General features: G+C 42.9%; 1 protein-coding gene, 1 long non-coding RNA gene and 1 pseudogene across 12 annotated transcripts in view; 1 reads left to right on the top strand and 2 right to left on the bottom strand.

Annotated features, from left to right (window-relative positions):
* TENM2 (teneurin transmembrane protein 2) overlaps positions 1-19,199 on the bottom strand; it is a 1,017,264-nt gene that overhangs the window by 25,636 nt on the left and 972,429 nt on the right. For all 11 annotated transcript variants that reach the window (XM_007171390.3, XM_007171391.3, XM_057541632.1 and 8 more), the window contains 2 exons: positions 3,166-3,462; positions 81-1,695 (listed from right to left, as the gene is read on the bottom strand). In XM_007171390.3, coding sequence (XP_007171452.2) covers positions 81-1,695; positions 3,166-3,462 — 1,912 coding nt within the window. The remainder of the gene's footprint in view (positions 1-80; positions 1,696-3,165; positions 3,463-19,199) is intronic.
* LOC130707391 (uncharacterized) overlaps positions 1-19,199 on the top strand; it is a 64,164-nt gene that overhangs the window by 37,990 nt on the left and 6,975 nt on the right. The gene's annotated exons all lie outside the window — the stretch shown is intronic.
* LOC130707390 (PC-esterase domain-containing protein 1B-like) lies at positions 7,376-11,508 on the bottom strand (annotated as a pseudogene).

Below are 19,199 nucleotides of genomic sequence, written 5' to 3'. Positions count from 1 at the left end.
TGTTTTGAAATCCCCGGCAGTCTACTGGGACCACCACCCCACGGGGAGCCACTGCCCAACTGAGGTGGCCAGGTCCTCACCTGTCACGTAGTTCTTCAAATCCAGCTCATTGCTGAGAGGATTGTTGCTCTTGAACATATACAGGTTAAAGGGGGCCGGCTCCTTGCCCACATTTTTCCACATGGTATAGTCCGGTGAGGTCCATCGTCCCGCCAGCACGTCATAATCACGCTGCGTGAAGTGGACCAGCTTGGTCAGGGGATCGTAGAGTCCCCCATGGAAGCCAATGACCATCTGGAAGTCAGGATTGGAGTCGTAATAAATCTCCCCGTAGGCGGTGTACTGCAACTGCTTGATCATGAGCCCATTGATGCTGAACACAGCCAGGGGAGTCCCTGTGTTATCTGAGGCAACATAATACTCCTCTCCACTGCTGCTCTCCATGGCAAAGAGGTGACCTTGGAGGTCATAGTAGAGCGAGGTTATCTCCGAGTTGGAGTGATTGTAGACATGGGTGATGCGAGTCGGGTTGTGGAGGTCAGAGTAGAAATATTGCAAATGGTGGCCCAGGTTGGTCTTGTAGGAAGCCCGCCGCCCCACACCATCGTAGCGGTACTGGACACTCCAGCCACTGGCCTTGTTGTAGGCTCTCGTTAGAAGGCCCTTGGAGTTATACTCAAAGATGTCAGCCCCTCGCTGGCACAGATAGCCATCGTCGTCAATTTTGTACTGCACGTCACCGAGCCTGGTTATCCGATCTCGGAGGTCGTAGCGCAAGGGCATGAGGCGCACGCTGTTCCCCGGGTTCAGCAAGTGGAGGTTCCCATTGAGGTCGTAGCTGTAGCGCCAGGTCGGGCGGTCATTGACGGCCACGCTCTGGAGCTGCCCATCCCCATCATAGTCATAGGTGTACTTAGTGGTGTTGGCATAGGGCCCCAGTTTCAGCTCCCTCTTGATTACCCTGCCCATGCTGTCATACTGCACCGTCATCCAGTACATGAGGGACCGGAACATCTCGTACTGGACTTCCTTGATCCGCCCGTGGGTGTCAAAATGCTTGCTGAGGGTCATCACAGCCGTGGTGATGATCTGGTTGATATCATAATAGATGACTCCGAACTTGCCGAAGTGCTCCACTTTGCCAGAAATCTCGTCATAGCGGTAGAGGTCAACAGGAAGGGGAGTCTCACTTATGACCGGCTTGACGCTTGCGATCCGGAAGCTGTTGTCATGATAGGTGTATTCAAACCTGGCGTTGACCATGCCTTCCTCAGAGAACCTGTAGATTTGCTTGTCCACAAGTGGGCCAATCTTCCGGTACCTGATGGTGCAGGAGAAGCCCCCACTTTGGAGACTGACCATTTTTAAGACACCAGTGGTCTCATCATACCCAAAAGTGATGGCAGTACTGTCATAGACAATCTCCGATAGCTTGGAGAGTTTCCCATACTTGTAGAATACCTGGCGCCCAGTGCCTAAAAAGGATGTCTTTAGGATGCGGCCGTCATCACTGTAGTCAAAGATGACCGAAGCGTTGCTTTCAGGCGGGTTGTAAGTGTTGCGGATGTAGCCAATGGAGGTGTGGGTGGACATGCTGTGCCGGGCAACACTGGGCATGGTGACGGCGTGGAGGCGTTCAGAGGAGTCGTACTCGAATATGTACTGACGCTGACTCTGAAGCAGGAGGACCATGGACTGGAGGAAGGAAAGGGGAAGGGAACACATGAGTTGGCCATTTAGGACCAAGTGCTCAAATGGACAGAATTTATTCCATTTCCCTAAGTGGCAATTCAAAAGCCATGAAGGATGGGGAAATTTAGACAAGAGATTATGGGTAAATTGATTTCATCGGGCATGCTACTCTACGGATCATGGTGGCTACTTGGGGGAATGCTCCCCAAACTTGAACGTGCATGCAAAATACCCAGGGATCTGGTTAAAAGGCAGATTCTGATTCAGTAGTTCAGTGGGGGAGGGTGGTGGAGAGGTGGCCTGAGAATCTACTTTTGGAACAAACTCCCAGGTGATGCTGATGTTGCTTGGACCATAACTTTGAGTCACCAGGGGTTTGAAGGACTGAGGTGACAGGCACTGAGTTTGCCTCCAGCCTCAATGACAAGAAATCCTGAGACTGGTTAGAAATGACTGCTGCTGGCCCAGCAGGGGACAGGTGTGATATCCATACTATGTTTGGGACACCGCTGATTAAATCTAAGGAGAAAGCACATCCTCCATTTAGAAGCTACTGAAAAGATTAAGTAACTCAGAATCATTGATTGTTTGGGGGAAAGAATGGCCTCAAACTTGAAGCCATGGAGAGATTCTTGCCTCCCCTGGTCAACCATTGTAGCATCTTATGGCGTAATGAGAACAGTATTCAGAAGGGACCAAAGAGACAGCAGCCCCTTTACAGAGGAGGTAACAGCTCTATCTGCAAGTGACTGCTGTCGTGAGGAGGCAAGAAAGGAAGAAATGGAAATGGGCTTGTGTGGAGGTGAGTCCAGATGAGAGGCCCAGGCTGAGCAAGCCCCTGTCTGATGACTAGATGACCAGGGCAGCCTTTAAAAGTCTTGACTCGTGCCCTGAAGGCATCTCTTTTTACCGCTGCTACAACTGGACCTTTTCTGACACGGAGATCTGAGTCTGCCATTTGCAGACACAGGAAAATATATAGCAAGAATCCATTGGCTGGTTCAGCCAATAGGCCAAGTAGGGGAGGGTGCTGGTCCGTGTGCTCGAGTTTTAGGCAGAATTCCCTACCCTGATGGCTCAATTTCGGGCAAGGCAGAAATGAATCACTGCATTTCCAATTCATAAGGAGTGATTAGCCGCGCTGCCAGTGGGATGATTCTGTCCGTTTCAACAGCACTATTATTTTGGAGTAAAAATCAGACAATCCACCCTTTTTGCCATTAGTAAGCATCTAGAACTTTTTTTTTTTTTTTTTTTTTGCTTTTAATGGTAATAGTGCTGGGCTATGAATAACATTTTCCTTCAGATTTTCTCCCTCCCAGAGGGTGAGAGTGCGTGCGGAGCCCTGGTAGAGTCAAAGTAAAGATGTTACAATGTCTTATGGCAAAGCCCATCAGGTCAGCTTAAACAGAGAAGCATGAATGAGAGAGAGAGAGCTAGCCCCAGATGAGCGAGGGCAGCGCATCCACCCACCTTGTCAAGGTAGGAATAGCTCCACACTTTCCCGTCGGCAAACATGCGGGACACGATCCGGCCTTGCTTGTCGATGTCTGTCCTCTCGCTCATGGCCCCGCGCTGAAGGCCAGCCAAGCGCCCATTGAAGAAATAGGAGACGTTGACAGCCGCCAGCCCACTGCTGGGGAGCCAGAGGAAAGGGCGGCCCACCTGGTCATAAATGATCCTCAGGGTGAACTTCCGGTGATCATCGTAGATCTTCTCCGTCCGAATATTCCGGTCATAGTCAATGGACAAGAGATTTCTTCCGTGGACCTAGGAAAACACAACGGGCCTGCTTTGAAAGACATCACCGGGGCATGTTAGCTCAGGCTTCTATGGAGGACACAGCTGGCGTGGCCAGGGCCTGTGTGTGCGCTGGAAGAAGAAATACCCTTGAGGTTATTTAGAGGCGTGCTTTCTAAACTCCTTCACGTCATAGTACACATAGAAAGTGGTCATTTTTGTAGGGTGCACTAGAATATAGCAAGGCTGCTAATGGCCAGAGATGACTGATCTGGGCATGGCTGCCATGAGCAGTTAGGCAGGCTGGGCACTGCACAGTTACAGGGGTGCCATTGTGTTGTAGAGAGTGTGAACGGGAAAAACTGGGCAGTGCACAGATTACATAGCCATACACAATAGCCCTGGACCCTGGGGTTCTAACTGTCCTGCCTGGCCACCTGGGAAGCAAGAGGATTTGTATCTTTGCACGCTTCCAACCCTTTTGTGGCACATTGTCAGCTAATGAAGAGCTAATGATCTTTAAGAACAGGTGCAAAGATTTCTTCCGAAACCTTAAAAAAAAAGGTACCTAGGAAGGTGAGGAGAAGGTCTCAGAAATACATATTTTACAAAGATCTGGGAATACGAAGCCTTATTCCTATGTGAACTCCTTTCATTCTCCCATCTAGAGAAAAATCTCGCCACTGTCAAGGATGCAAGACATCAGTGGGGTGATCTCAACAGGCCTGGGGAATTCCAACAAAGGGAGGAACTGATTTACTTAGATTTGAAAGGAATAATGGAACACATCCAGACATAATTTAATATTTATTTAGAAGTCGATCTGGTCAGAGAAGAGAGCCTGTCTCAGAAGGCAGGGCTGAGAGACTAGACTCTGGGTAGGGGGAAAGGAGAGGGACTCTAGAGATGCAGCTAGCCCTGAGTGGATGGCTGGAAGGGAAGGAAATGAGGCCAACTCAGCCCAGGCTTTTTCAACGTAATTGACTGTAAATCCAGACATCCCTGGGGTGACTGCTGAAGGCAAGGGAAGGTGTAAACATGCAGAAGGAAGGGATGTGAGACATGTCTGGTACCTGCTCACTTTACCCTAATACTTCAATAGCACTTAACGATAATAATGATGATGGTGATGATGATGTTGATGGTAATAGTAACTTTGACATGCGCTGAGGGCTACTCTATATAGGCATTGTGTTAGGCAGTTTGCATCCACTGTCTGAGTTGATGCTCACAAATGAGGAAACTGAGCCTCCAACAGAGGTTATATACTTGCTCAAGGTCACACAGCAATGAAGTAGTAGGTTGGTCTGGAACTTAGGTCTTCAGACTTTGACTAGTTAACGAACCAGCTTTTCTGTTTTCTGCATTGTATATATCGTACATGCATTGAGTGCCCTGAGATGTGTCAAATGATGAAGAGACCTTAAGGGACTCTAGAGGGTTCCACCCTGCGGCTTTGGAGGAGACAAGGAATAATTCTAACACGACAGGCACCTGTTATATTGGGGAGCAGCATTGTACCCAGGTAAAGAACTACATTTCACAGCTTTCTTTGGAGACTGGGGTGGCTAAAGTGATTTAAGTAGTAGTTGTTGGCTGGGTCTTCTGGGAACCTTAAAGCAAGCAGACTTAGCTAAGAAGTAGGCACCCTTTTGTTCTTCCCACTTTCCTTCTTTTCTTAGGTGGAATGTGGATGTGACCACTGGCGCTCCAGTGTTCACTTTGTGAATATGGGGTGACTTTGAGGATGTTAAACCTCAAAGATAATGGTTCATCCAGAGAGAGAGTCTAGATCCCTGTCAACCTAGGTGTCTTCAAGATGACCTAGGTCATCTGTACCAGCCATGAATTGCTTCCCGCTAGACTCCTTTTAGGTCATAAAAAATAATAAGCCTGTATCTTGTATAAGGTCCTGTTATTTCTCATTTCTGTTACCAGCAGTTGAAACTAATCTAAACTGTTAAACCCTTGACGCTTTGACAGGTACTGTGCTAGGTACTTTACATATCTGATCCCAGTTTAATTCTCACAACCTAGGTAGAAATTATTTTATATATGGGCAATTACCCTCAGAGGCAGAGGCAGGATTTGAACCCAGGACCACCTGATTCCCCAAACTATTGCTGTTTTCATGGAGTCATCCCAGAGAAAAGGGGACAGAACATGTGAGATAAACGTTTAGGAAAAAAAAAAAAGCTAAGGCATGGAAAGAGAATAAAGGTGGTGAGTTCTTGGGATTATAACGAAATCCAGCTTCAAGTGGCAGAGTCATATCGTCAAACCTGCGGTAATTGGGAAGAATCGTCAAGAAAGCAAAGAGTTGAGTGTGGTAGGATATTTTCAACAGGCCCAAAAGTTAATGCTGTCAGAATCACTGAAGATGTTGAAGATATGGTCTAGAGTTCCAGAGCAGACCACAAGCTGGCGTCAGAAAGATCACTTCCTCTGGAAACACAAGTTTGGACATACTTGGTTGCTTCATTTGGGACAACAGCAGAAGGCCACCAAGATTCTTAATCCTTTGTGTTTAAGAGTTTCAGTTCAAGACCTCGTTAACATTTTATTAGGCAGAATGAATACTGTGGCAGCAATGAGGAAGGATTTTCAGGATTTCCCCCACCATGCCTATGCATATCCCACCTCCTTGGCCATCCTTCTATTCTTCTATCCCTTTGCTTATTCTTTTCCCTTTTGCTTCTCTTTGCTGATAGCATACATCCCCCAGTGCATTTATTATTTATTGAACGTTAAATCTCTGCTCCTGTCAGGCATGGTGCCTGCTCTGGAATGCAAGGATGAACAACACCAACAAAGCAACACGTCCCAAGAACTTACGATGGGCTTAGTGTGTTCTCAGCACTGCCCATGTTTTATCGTGTTTAATCCTCACAACACTCCCAGGCAAGCACTATTATCCCCGTTTTACATGCAAGGCACAGACAGGTTTAAGTGCCCTGCTCAAGCTTACACAAATAGTAAGTGGTGGATCCAGGGTCCCAATCCCGAGCTCACTGTCTTCACCCCTAGGCTGTACCACCCCCTCTGACGAGTGGCTCTCCATCAGACATGCGATTCTAAACTACCCGGGATGCTCTCTAAAGCATGGCTGCAGGGCTGACTCCACAGCCGCTGAATCAGCCCCCCGGGGAATAGGAGCTGGGTGATTCCGAAGCATACGATTGGTTAAAATACACTTAGTGTGATATAAGGCCTTATCTTCAGTTACCTGGGGGAGACCAACAGACAAATCATATATCCATAATATAATCGTGTGTGTATGTACGTATGTGTATGTATGTATTTATAGTGCTATAATGTGTATTCATCGGAGATGCTAACAGGTAAATCAAATATACAAGCATGATTATCATTATAACAACTATATTAGTATATGAAGGTGCTAAGAATGCAGAAAGAACAGCATAGTGGGCAAGCACAGAAGATGGGTCCCCAACCTCAGATTGCTACCATTTAGGTCTGTCACTATTACTTAAAGCTATCGAGGCCTTTTGTCTCTTGGCCCAGGTGTACCAACCATAAAAAAGGAATAGGTGCTAATCATTAGCCATTGATATTAGGGTGGGATTTTATTTCCAAATTCATTATGTCCCTGGGAATGGGATTTTGTTACAGTGCTGATTTGAGCTAACTCCCCCCCCCCCCGATTTTAATGAAATAATTGACATACATTATTGCATAAATTTAAGGTGTACAGCATAATAATCTGACTTACACATATGGTGAAATGATCACCACATTAAGTTTGGTTAACATTCATCCTCTCATACAGATATGAAAGAAAAAAGAAAAAGGAAAAAACACAAGATTTACTGTCCTCACAACTTTTTTAATCAATGATTTTTATGTTTATTTTGAAAGTTAAGATAAAATTGACATGCAATATTATATTAGTTTCAGGTGTACAACATAGTGATTCAATATTGTATCTGTTGTGAAATGATCACCGTAATAAGACTAGTTAACATTAGTCACCGTACATAGCTGTGAAATTTTTTTTCTTGTGAGAACTTTTAAGATCTACTCTCTTAGCAACTTTCAGATACACAATACAGTATTAACTATAAGGGCCACGCTGTACATTACAACCCCATTACTCATTCATTTTGTAACTGGAAGCTTGTGCCTTTTGACTCTCTTTATCCATTGTGCCCACCCCCACTCCTCACCTCTGTCAACCACCAATCTGTTCTCAGTACCTATGATCTTGTTTTTTTTTTTTCTTCTTTTTAAAGATTCCACATGTAAGTGAGATCATATGGCATTTGTCTTTCTCTGTCCAACTTATTTCACTTAGTATAAGGCCCTCAAGGTTCATCCATATCACAAATGGCAATATTTCATTTTTTTTTGGCAGAATAATATTGTTTGTTTGTGTGTATGTATATTACATATATATATATCATATCTTCTTTACCCATTTTGTCCATTGATGGACACTTACATTGCTTTCATGTCTTGGCTATTGTAAATAATGCTGCAGTGAACACTGGGGTGCATATCTTTTTGAGTTAGTGTTTTCATTTTCTTCATATATACGTCCAGAAATGGAATTGCTGGCTCATATGGTAGTTCTATTTTTTAATTTTTTGAGGATACCCCATACTGTTTTCCATAGTGGCTGCACCAATGGTGCACATGGATTCCCTTTTCTCCACATCCTTGTCAACACTTGTTATTTGTCTTTTTGATAATAGCCATTCTAACAGGTGTGAGGTAATGTATCATTATGGTTTGATTTGCACATCCCTAGGGATCAGTAATGTTGAGCACCTTTTCATGGATCTGTTGGCTATCTGTATGTCTTCTTTGGAAAAATGTCTATACAGATCTTATTTTTTAGTTGAATTGGTTTTTTTGTTTTTAGTATATCTATTTTTATTTTTTATTTATTTATTTTTGGCTGCGTTGGGTCTTAGTTGGGCACGTGGGATCTTTCATTGCATCGCATGGGCTCTTCATTGTGTCGTGTGGGCTTCTCTCTAGCTGTGGCGTGCGGGTTTTCTCTCTCTAGTTGTGGCGCGCAGACTCCAGAGCATGTAGGCTCTGTAGTTGTGGTGTGCAGCCTCCAGAGGGTGTGGGCTCTGTAGTTTGTGGCACGCGGGCTCACTAGTCGAGGCGCGTGTGCTTAGTTGCCCCGCGGCATGTGGGATCTTAGTTCCCCGACCAGGGATCGAACCCACATCCTCTGCATTGGAAGGTGGATTCTTTACCATTGTACCACCAGGGAAGTCCCTTAGTTGAATTGGGTTTTTTCTTTTCTTTTTTTTTTTTTGCCTGTGTTGGGTCTTTGCTGCTGCATGCGGGCTTTCTCTAGTTGTGGCGAGCAGGGGTACTCTTCGTTGCGGTGTGTGGGCTTCTCATTGCAGTGGCTTCTCTTGTTGTGGAGCATGGGCTCTAGGCGCACGGGCTTCAGTAGTTGCAGCACGTGGGCTCAGTAGTTGCGGCACGTGGGCCCCAGAGCGCATGGGCTTCAGTAGTTGCGGTGCATGGGCTCAGTAGTTGCAGTGCATGGGCTCTAGGGTGCACGGGCTTCAGTAGTTGTGGCTCACGGGTTCTAGAGCACAGGCTCAGTAGTTGTGCCGCATGGGCTTAGTTGCTCCGCGGCATGTGGGATCTTACCAGACCAGGGCTCGAACCCGTGTCCCCTGCATTGGCAGGCGGATTCTTAACCACTGCACCACCAGGGAAGCCCCAAAGAAACACATTTTTAATTTCAATTTTATATTTACAAAAAGACAAAGAGAATAGGGAGCGGGGAGGCAGGAATGTTGCTGGTCACCCCCCACCCCCCCCAGAGTGCAGCGAGAGGCCACAGCCAACAGAATGGGTCAGACTGCTCTCCCCTGCCATTACTGATAACAGCAATGGACCAAAGGCTTCAGTTAACAAGGTCAGTCTGTTTGGGGAGAGTCAGATGATCTGTCCAGTCCATGTGCATGAGGAGGAAGTCCCAGGTCAGTCTATTGAGGCCTTGGCTCTCCATAGGCTGGGGCCCTTCTCTTGGAAGTTCTGGGCCGCCCTCTCCAGGGCACATAGGGGCCACAGGGACAATGCCAGGGAAAACCCCTATGGACCACAGGGGCCCGCTGCTGATAACAGGGTCGGGGGAAGGGAGACCTAGGCGGCTGGGGACTAAACATAAAGTCAACTTTGAAGGCAAATTCTGTCTGGGTAGTTGGGGGAATATCTGAATGGAAATGGTTTAAGGAGAATTGATTTGATTGGAAAGGATGGTCTGAAGAAAAATGGGCATCTTGGGGACAGACTAGGAATGGGGGTGTCACCTCGTGAAAGGGGATGGGACGGGGTTGTGGGGGCAGGAGTGGAAACTGGGGTGGGCGGGGAGATGGCGTCGGGGGCAGGGGGCAGCACCCAGGTGGAGGCAGGGGTCAGGGTGGAGGAGGGAAAGCCGGTTGATCTCTGCAGCCCCCCCTTGAGAGGGGGCTGCCTCTCAAGTCTCCTGCCAGGTCCTCCCCTGGCAGGGCCATCCTTGATGCACTTGCCCACTGGGTCGCGCTGGGGCAGCTCCATCCCCCAGGTGTCGGCCACGTGGGCCAGCAGAAGCTGGGAGAGTTGTTGATGCGCGCGTTCATTCCAGTACTCTGTCGGAGCCGTGCTTTTCGGCCTCGTCAGAGCTGTCGAAGTTGGCTTCAATCACGTTGGTTTTCAGGGTGGAGGCTGCGGGTCGGAGCTCCGGTGGGAGGAAGCCACGGGTGATGTTGTCACCCACGGGCATGGCCGTGTTCCAAACCAGGAGGCATGACTAGGCAAGCACCTGGCACAGGCGCCCAAATAGGCTCTCCAGGTTCTGCAGGTAGTTCGGCCAGGAGTCCTCCCCGTACCTGGTGAGGTCCCAGAGGCAGGAGCTCATGATGACCAGGTTCGGGTCGTGCTCACCCGAATGCAGCTCCTCCAGGATGGCTTCGAGGTAGTCGCGCGTCAGGAGTACGCGCGCGTCAGGAAGTAGAAGCGTACCAGGTGCTGGATGGAGCCGAAATGGCGCACCTCGCGGTAGTGGGTGCCGTTATGCATGCGGCCCTGCTTGCCCCCCTGCACCAGCTCGTCCTGTTCGAAGCCGTACTCTCCCTTGGCCTTGAGCTGGCTGAGTGTGAGCAGGCAGTCCTTCTGCAGCAGGAGCACCAGGTCCTTGTGCATGGCCCTCTGGACCAAGTCCGCCAGGATGACCACGAACTTGTTGTGGAGCAGCTGCTGCACTTCGGAGGCGAGCCCGTGGCCCATGATGCTCGGGAAGCGCCGCCTAGCTCCTTCCTTTCACTTGGTGGGTCTGCGGATGGCTCCTCAGATGTAAAGGTGATCCCTCAGCTCAGGTGGCTGGTCCTCCTACATCCTCAGGCACTTTGCTCCAGGAGGTGCCCCGGAGAGGGGAGAATTAGGCATTCTATGTTTCCTTCAATCTCCTGGGGCTGGCTCCTTTCTTTAAACCTTAAACACATTCTAGTTTCTTGCTTTAAAAAGGAAAGGAACCGTCTTTGACTCCACCTCCAGGACAGTCCTATCTTTTGCTTCCCCTTCAAGGCCACTTTTTGCAAAGTTGTTTGAACTGGCTGTGTCTGGGTCCTCACCTCCCACTCACTCCTCCTTTTACTTGATTTTGGTTTCCAACTCCACCAAAGCGAAGAAACGTTTGTCAGTAAATCCCCAGCGATTTCCTTGTTGCTCCTTTCAGTGACTACTTCTTGGTCGTTATCACATCTGTAGCATTCCTAGCTCCTTGGGGCTAGGGCACCGATAGTGATTCCCTTCCATGACTCCGCCGGAGAGTCTGACACCCTGGTCTCCTGTCTCACCTCCCCCGGTATCCTGTGTGAGTTTTTCTTTCTCTGGCCATCCCCAAACGTCAGTCTTTCTCAAGGCCCATTCATTGGCTCCTTCCTTCTTTTCTTCAACATTCTTTCCTTTGGTGAATCCATCCATGCTCTTGGTGTCCATACACTCCTATTTGCCCCAACTTTTCTGGTCTGTTCTTCTTTTTAAAGATTGCTTTTGCCATTTGGGTATCTGTGGTTCCATACAAATTTTAGGAATGTCTGCTCTATTTCTGTGAAAAATGCCATTGGAATTTTGTTAGCGATTGCATTGAATTTGTAAATTGCTTTCGGTAGTATGGGCATTTTATCAATATTAATTCTCCCACTTCATGAGCACGGAACACCTTCCCATTTATTTGTGTCGCCTTCAGTTTCTTTCATCAATGTCTTACAGTTTTCAGTGTACAGGTGTTTCACCTCCTTGACTAAATTCCTAGGTATTTTGTTTGTTTTGATGCAGTTGTAAATGGGATTGTGTTCTTAATTTCTCTTTCTGATAATTTGTTATTAGTGTATAGAAATGCAACAGATTGCTGTATATTAATTTTGTACCCTAACTTTACTGAATTTGTTTATTCTTTTTTTGTTTTGTTTTGTTTTGGTAAAGTCTTTATGGTGTTTTATATATAATTTCATGGCTTCTACAAATAGTGACAGTTTTACTTCTTCCTTTCCCATTTGGATGCCTTTTACTTATTTTTCTTGCTTAATTGCTGTGGCTAGGACATCCAATGTTGTGTTGAATAAAAGTGGCAAGAGTGGGTGTACTTGTCTTGTTCCTGATCTTAAAAGAAGAGCTTTCAGCCTTTCACCATTGAGTATGATGTTAGGTATAAGCTTATTATATATGGCCTTTATTATGTTGAGGTACGTTTCCTCTACACTCACTTTGCTGAAGGTTTTTATCTAAATGGATGTTGAATTTTGACAAATGCTTTTCACATCTATTGAGATGGTCATATGATTTTAATCCTTTATTTTGTAAATGTGTATCACATTGATTTATCAATGTTGAACCATCCTTGCATCCTTGGAGTAAATTTCACTTGATCATATGTATGATTCTTTGAATGTATTGGTGAATTCAGTTTGCTAATGTTATGTTGAGGATGTTTTCATCTATGTCCATCAGGGATATTGGCCTGTAATTTTATTTCTTGCAGTGTCTTTGTCTGGTTTTGGTTTCAGGGTAATGCTGGCCTTGTTAAATGAGTTTGGAAGCATTCTTTTTAGAAGGACTAGTATCAATTCTTCTTTGAATGTTAAGTAGAATTCACAAGTGAAGCCATGTGATCCTGGACTTGTGTTTCATGGGAGGCTTTTGACTACTGATTCAATCTCCTTACTAGTAATTGGTCTGTTCAGATGGTCACTTTCTTCATGATTCAGTCTTTGTATGTTGTATGTTTCTAGAAATTTATCCAGTTCTTCCATGTTGTCCATTTGTTGGTGTATAGTTGTTCATAATAGTCTACTATGATCATTTTATTTCTGTGATATCGATTGCAATTTCTTCTCCTTCATTTCAGATTTTATTTATCTGAGTCCTCTCTTTTTTCTTAAGTCTAGCTAAAGGTTTGCCAATTTTGTTTCTTTTCAAAGAACAAGCTCTTGGTTTCATTGAATTTTTGTTATTGTTTAATCTCTATTTCGTTCATTTTTTTGCTCTGATCTGTATTCTTCCTTCCTGCTACTAACTTTGGGCTTCATTTGAGGTATAAAGTTAGGTTGTGTATTTACGATTTTTCTTGTTTCTTCAGGTAGACATTTATCACTATGAACTTCCCTCTTAGAACTGCTTTTTCTGCATCCCTTAAGTGTTAGTATGTTGTATTTCCATTTTCATTTGTCTCAAGGTATTTTTTTTTTAAAGCATTTAAGATGCAACTATTTTAAGTTTATTTATTTATTTATTTTTGGCTGTGTTGGGTCTTCGTTTCTGTGCGAGGGCTTTCTCCCGTTGCAGCAAGCGGGAGCCACTCTTCATCGTGGTGCACGGGCCTCTCACTGTCACGGCCTCTCCTGTTGCGGAGCATGGGCTCCAGACGCGCAGGCTCAGTAGCTGTGACTCACGGGCTTAGTTGCTCCGTGGCATGTGGGATCCTCCCAGACCAGGGCTCGAACCCGTGTCCCCTGCATTGGCAGGCAGATTCTCAACCACTGCGCCACCAGGGAAGCCCTCAAGGTATTTTTTTATTTCTCTTTTGATTTGTTTCACTCATTGATCTATATAGCATGTTGCTTAATCTCCATATACTTGTGAATTTTCTAGTTTTCTTCTTCTAATTGAGTTCTATTTTTAGTTTCAAACCATTGTGGTCAGAAAAGATGCTTGATATGATTTCAACCTTGTACATTTTTTAAGAATTGTATTGTGGCCTCATATATGATCTATCCTGGGGAAAGTTCCAAGTGCACTTGAGGAGATGTGTATTCTGTTGTTTTTGGATGGAACATTCTATTTATATCTGTTAAATTTATCTGGTCTTATATGTCATTTAAGGCCAATGTTTCCTTATTGATTTTCTGTCTGGATAATCTATCCATTGATGTAAGTGGGGTATTAAGTCTCCTACTATTGTTGTATTCCTGTCTATTTCTCCCTTGAGATCTGTTAATATTTGCTTTATATATTTAGGTGCTCCTATGTTGGGTGCATAAATACTTACAAATATTCTATCCTCTTATTGGATCTACCCCTTTGTCATTATGTAATACTTTTCTTTAACAACTTTCACACATATCATACGGCAGGGTTAACCATGGTCATCATGTTGTACATTACATACCTAGCACTTATTTATCTTATAACTGGAAGTTTGTGCATTTTGATCACCTTCCTCAAGTTCTACCTCCCCCACCTCTGCCTCTGGTAACCACAAATCTGATCTCTTTTACTATAAGTTTTGGGATTTTTTTTGGTTTGTTTTATAGATTACACCTGTAAGTGAGATCATACAGTATTGGTCTTTCTCTGTCTGACTTATTTCACTTAGCACAATGCCCTCAAGGTTCATCCATGTTGTTGCATATGGCAGAATTTCCTCATTTTTTTAATGACTGAATAACATTCCATTGTATATATATACCACAACTTCTTTATCCATTCACTGTCAATGGACACTTAGGATATTTCCATATTTTAGCTATTATAAATAGCTGCTATGAACATGGGTAAACAGATATACATTGTTTTTTTCCTTCAGACATATTCCCAAAAGTAGAATTGCTGGATCATATAGTAGTTCTATTATATTTTTAATTTTTTGAGGACCCTTCATACCGTTTTCCATAGTGGCTGCACCAATTTACAACCCCACGAATAGTGCACAAGAGTTCCCTTTTCTCCACATCCTCACCACATTTATTAACTCTTGTCTTTTTAGGATGGTCATTCTAATGGGGGGTGGGGGTGGTGGTGAGGTGATATCTCATTGTGTTTTTGATTTGCATTTCCCTAGTTATTAGTGATGTTGAGCATCTTTTCATGTACCTGTTGGCCATCTGTATATCTTCTTTGGAAAAATTTGTATTCAGGTCCTTTGCCCAATCCAATTTTTAATTTTTTTTTTTTTTGCCATTGGATTGTATGAGGTTTTTAAAATAAATTTTAGATGTTAACCCTTTATCAGATATATGGTTCACGAATATTTTTTTCCCATTTTGTAACTGTCATTTCACTTTGTTTCTTTTGCTGTGCAGAGCTTTATAGTTGATGTATTCTCCCTTGTTTATTTTTGATTTTGTTGATTGTGCTTTAGGTGTCATATCCAAAAAATCATTACCCAGACCCATATCAAGGAGCTTCATTCCTATTTTTTCCTCTAGGAGTTTGATCATTTCAGGTCTTACATTTAAGTCTTTAATCAATTTCAAGTTAATATCTGTGAGAGGTCTAAGACAGGGGTCTAGGTCCATTGTTTTACATGTGACTATCCAATTTTCACAGCACCATTTATTGAAGAGACTGTCTTTTCTCCATTGAGTATTCTTGGCTCCCTTGTCAAATACAGTTGACCATACAAGCTTGAATTTATTTCTGGGCTCTCAGTTCTATTCCATTGGTCTATCTGTCTGTTTTTATGCCAGTACCATACTGTTTTGATGACTGTAGCTTAGCAGTTTAGCTTGAAACCAGGAAGTGTGATACCTTCTGCTCTGTTCTTCCTTCTTAGGATGTCTTTGGTCATTGGGGTCTGTTGTGGTTCCATATAAATTTTAGAATTTTTTTTTCTACTTTTGTAAAAAATGCCATTGGAATCGTAATAGGGATTGCATTGAATCTAGAGATGGCTTTTGGTAGTTTTGACATTTTAACAATCTTAATTCTTCCATTCAATGAAATTGGGACACCTTTCCATTTATTTGTGTCTTCTTTGATTTCTTTTATCAGTGTCTTGTATTTTTCAAAGTAGAAATCTTTCACCTCTTTAGTAAATTTGGTCCTAAGTATTTTATTGTTTATGAGGCTATTGCAAATAGCATCATTTTCTTCATTTCTTTTTTAGATAATTCATTGTGAGTGTATAGAAACACTACTGAGTTCTGTACGTTAATTTTGTATCCTACACTCTTGCCAAATTTGTTGATTATATCCAACAGTGTTCTGGCAGAGTATTTAGGATTTTCTATGTATGAAATCATGTCATCTGCAAATAGAGATAATTTTACTTCTTCCTTTCCAATTCAGATACCTTTTATTTATTTTTCTCGCCTGACTGCTCTGGCTAGAACTTTCAATACTATGTTGAATAGGAGTGGTGAGAGTGGGCACCCTTGTCTTGATCCTGATCTTAGGAGAAAAGCTTTCAACCTTTTACTGTTCAGTATGATGTAGCTATGGGCTTGTTATATATGGCTTTTATTATGTTGAGGTATGTTCTATCTATACCTAATTTGTTAAGCGTTTTTATCACAGACAGGTGTTGAATTCTGTCAAATGCTTTTTTTCTGCATATATTGACATAATCATGATTTTTTTTCTTTTATTCTATTAATGTGGTGTATCACACTATTTTGCATATGTTCAAACATCCTTGCATCCTAGGGGTAAATCCCACTTGGTCATGGTGAATGATCCTTTTAATGTGCTGCTGAATTTGGTTTGCTAGTATTTTATTGGGAATTTTTGCATCTATAGTCATTAGGGATATTGGTCTGTAGTTTTCTTTTCTGGTTTTGGTATCGGGATAATGCTGGCCTTGTAAAATAAGCTTGGGGGAGTGTTCCCTCCTCTCTATTTTTTTGAAAGAGCTTGAGAATGATTGGTATTAATTCTTCTTAAATGTTTGGGAAATTTCACCAGTGAAGTCATCTGATCCTGAGCTTATCTTCATTGGGCAATTTCTGGTTACTGATTGTCTCCTTATTAGTAATTGGTCTGTTCAAATTTTCTACTTCTTCCTGATGCAGTCTTGGTAGCTTGTACGTTTCTAAGAATTTTCCATTTCTTCTAGGTTATTCAGTTTGTTGGTGTATAGTTGTTCAGAGGAGCCTCCTATGATCCTTTGTATTTCTGTAGTATAAATTGTAATGTGTCCTTCTTCATTTATAATTTTTTAAAAATAAATTTATTTTATTTTATTTTTGGCTCTGTTGGGTGTCTGTTGCTGCACGAGGGCTTTCTCTAGTTGCAGCGAGCAGGAGCTACTCTTCGGTGCAGTGCGCGGGCTTCTCATTGAGGTGGCTTCTCTTGTTGCGGAGCATGGACTCTAGGCATGCGGGCTTCATTAGTTGTGGCACGTGGGCTCAGTAGTTGTGGCACACGGGCTTAATTGCTCTGCAGCATGTGGGATCTTCCTGAACCAGGGCCCATATCTCCTGCACTGGCAGGCAGATTCTTAACCACTGCGCCACCAGGGAAGCCCTTCATTTATAATTTTGTTGATTGGGTCCCTTCTCTTTTTGCCTTGGTTGGTGTACCTAAGGATTTGTCAGTTTTGTTGATCTTTTCAAAGAACCAACTGTGAGTTTGTTTTATATCATCTATTGTTTTCTTCTCTTTTTTATTTCTGCTCTTTTATTTCCTTCCTTCTGGTAACCTTGGGCTCAGTTTGTTCTCCTTTTTTCTAGTTCCTTAAGGCATAGAGTTAGGTTGTTTCTTTGGAATCTTTCTTGCCTCTTAGTGCAGGTGTTTGTTGCTGTGAACTTCCCTCTTAGAACTGCTTTTGCTGCATCCCATAAGGTTTGGTATGTTGTATTTCCATTTTCATTTGTCTCAAAATACTTTTAAAATTTCCGCTTTAGTTTGTTTTTGATCCATTGGTTGCTCAGGAGAGTGTTTTAAAATTTCCATGTATTTGTAAATTTTGTAGTTTTCCTCCTGTTACTGATCTCTAGTTTTATACCACTGTGGTCAGAGGAGAAACTTGCTATGATTTCAGTCTTCTTTAATCTGCTAAAACTTGTTTGGTGGCCCAACATATAGTTTATCTTAGAAATTGTTCCATGGGCACTTGAAGAATGTGTTTTCTGCTGTTGTCAGATAGCATGCTCTGTACATGTCTGTTAGGTCTATTTTGTCTATAGCATTGCTCAAATCTGCTGTTTCCTTATTGATTCTGTGTCTGAGGGATCTATCCATTGTTGAAAGTGGGATATTAAAGTTCCCAACTATTTTTGTGCTGCTGTTTATTTCTCCTTTTAGCTCTGTTTTTGTTTTATATATTTAGATGCTTCAGTGTTGAGTGTATAAATATTTATAATTGTTATATCTTAATGGATTGACCTCTTCATCAGTATATGATGAGCTTTTCTGTTTCTTTTTACCACTTTTAGTTTAAAGTCTCTTTTGTTTCATACAAGTATAGCTACTCTTGCTTTTTTGGGGATTATTATCTGTTTGAAATATCTTTTCCATCCTTTCACTCTCAGTCTATACATGTCTTTAAGGCTAAAGTGAGTATCATATAAGGCAGCATATTGTTGGATTTTTTTTTTTAAATCAATTCAGCCATTCTATGTCTTTTAATTAGAGAATTTAATGTTTGCATTTGAAGTAATTATTCATAAGTAAGGACTTACTGTTGCCATTTTGTTCATCATTTTCTGGCTTTCTTGTAGATGCATTGTTCCCCTTTTCATATCCTGTTGTCCTTTTTTATTTATTTATTTATTTTTGGCTGCACTGTGCAGCTTGTGGGATCTTAGTTCCCTGACCAGGGATCAAACCTGGGCTCCCTGAAGTGGAAGCGTGGAGTCCTAACCACTGGACTGCCAGGGAATTCCCCTTGCTGTCTTTTTTGTGTGTGTGTTTTGATGTCTTTTGGTACCAGTGTTCTCTGACTTCTTTATCATGTTCTTCCGTGTAATTACTACACGTTTTTCCCTTTGTGTTTACCATGAGGCTTACGTAAAATATCTTAAAATGATAACATTCTATTTTAAACTGATAACAACTTAGCTTTAATATAATTCCTGAAATTTACACTTTTACTTCTCACATTTTAGGTATTGATGTTACAGTTTACATATTTTTAACACTATGTAACTACTAACAGATTATAGTAGTTATGATTATTATTTTTAAAACTTATAATTAGGGTTGTAAGTGAATTCACACTACTCTTACCATATTACGTAATCTAATTTTGACTATATGTTTACCACTAAAAGTGAGTTTTATGCTACTTTCTTCTGTTTTTATGATGTTAATTAGTGACCTTTTACTTCCACTCAGAGAACTCCCTTACCATTTTGGTAAAGCAGGTCTAATGGTGGTGAACTCCCTTGCTCTTGTTTGCTCATGAGTCTTTTCCTTCCTTCATTTATGAGGACACCTTTGCTGGGTATAGAATTCTTGGTTTACAGGGGTTTTTTTCCCTTTCAATATTTTGAATATATCATCCCATTCCCTTGTGGCCTGAAAAGTTTCTGGTGAGAAACCTGCTGATAGTCTCATGGAGATTCCCTTGTATG

The sequence above is a fragment of the Balaenoptera acutorostrata genome, chromosome 2 (assembly GCF_949987535.1).
Source record: "Balaenoptera acutorostrata chromosome 2, mBalAcu1.1, whole genome shotgun sequence".
Classification (NCBI taxonomy): domain Eukaryota; kingdom Metazoa; phylum Chordata; class Mammalia; order Artiodactyla; family Balaenopteridae; genus Balaenoptera; species Balaenoptera acutorostrata.
Note: the sequence above shows the minus strand (reverse complement) of the source record. Positions and strands in the feature narration are given on the sequence as shown.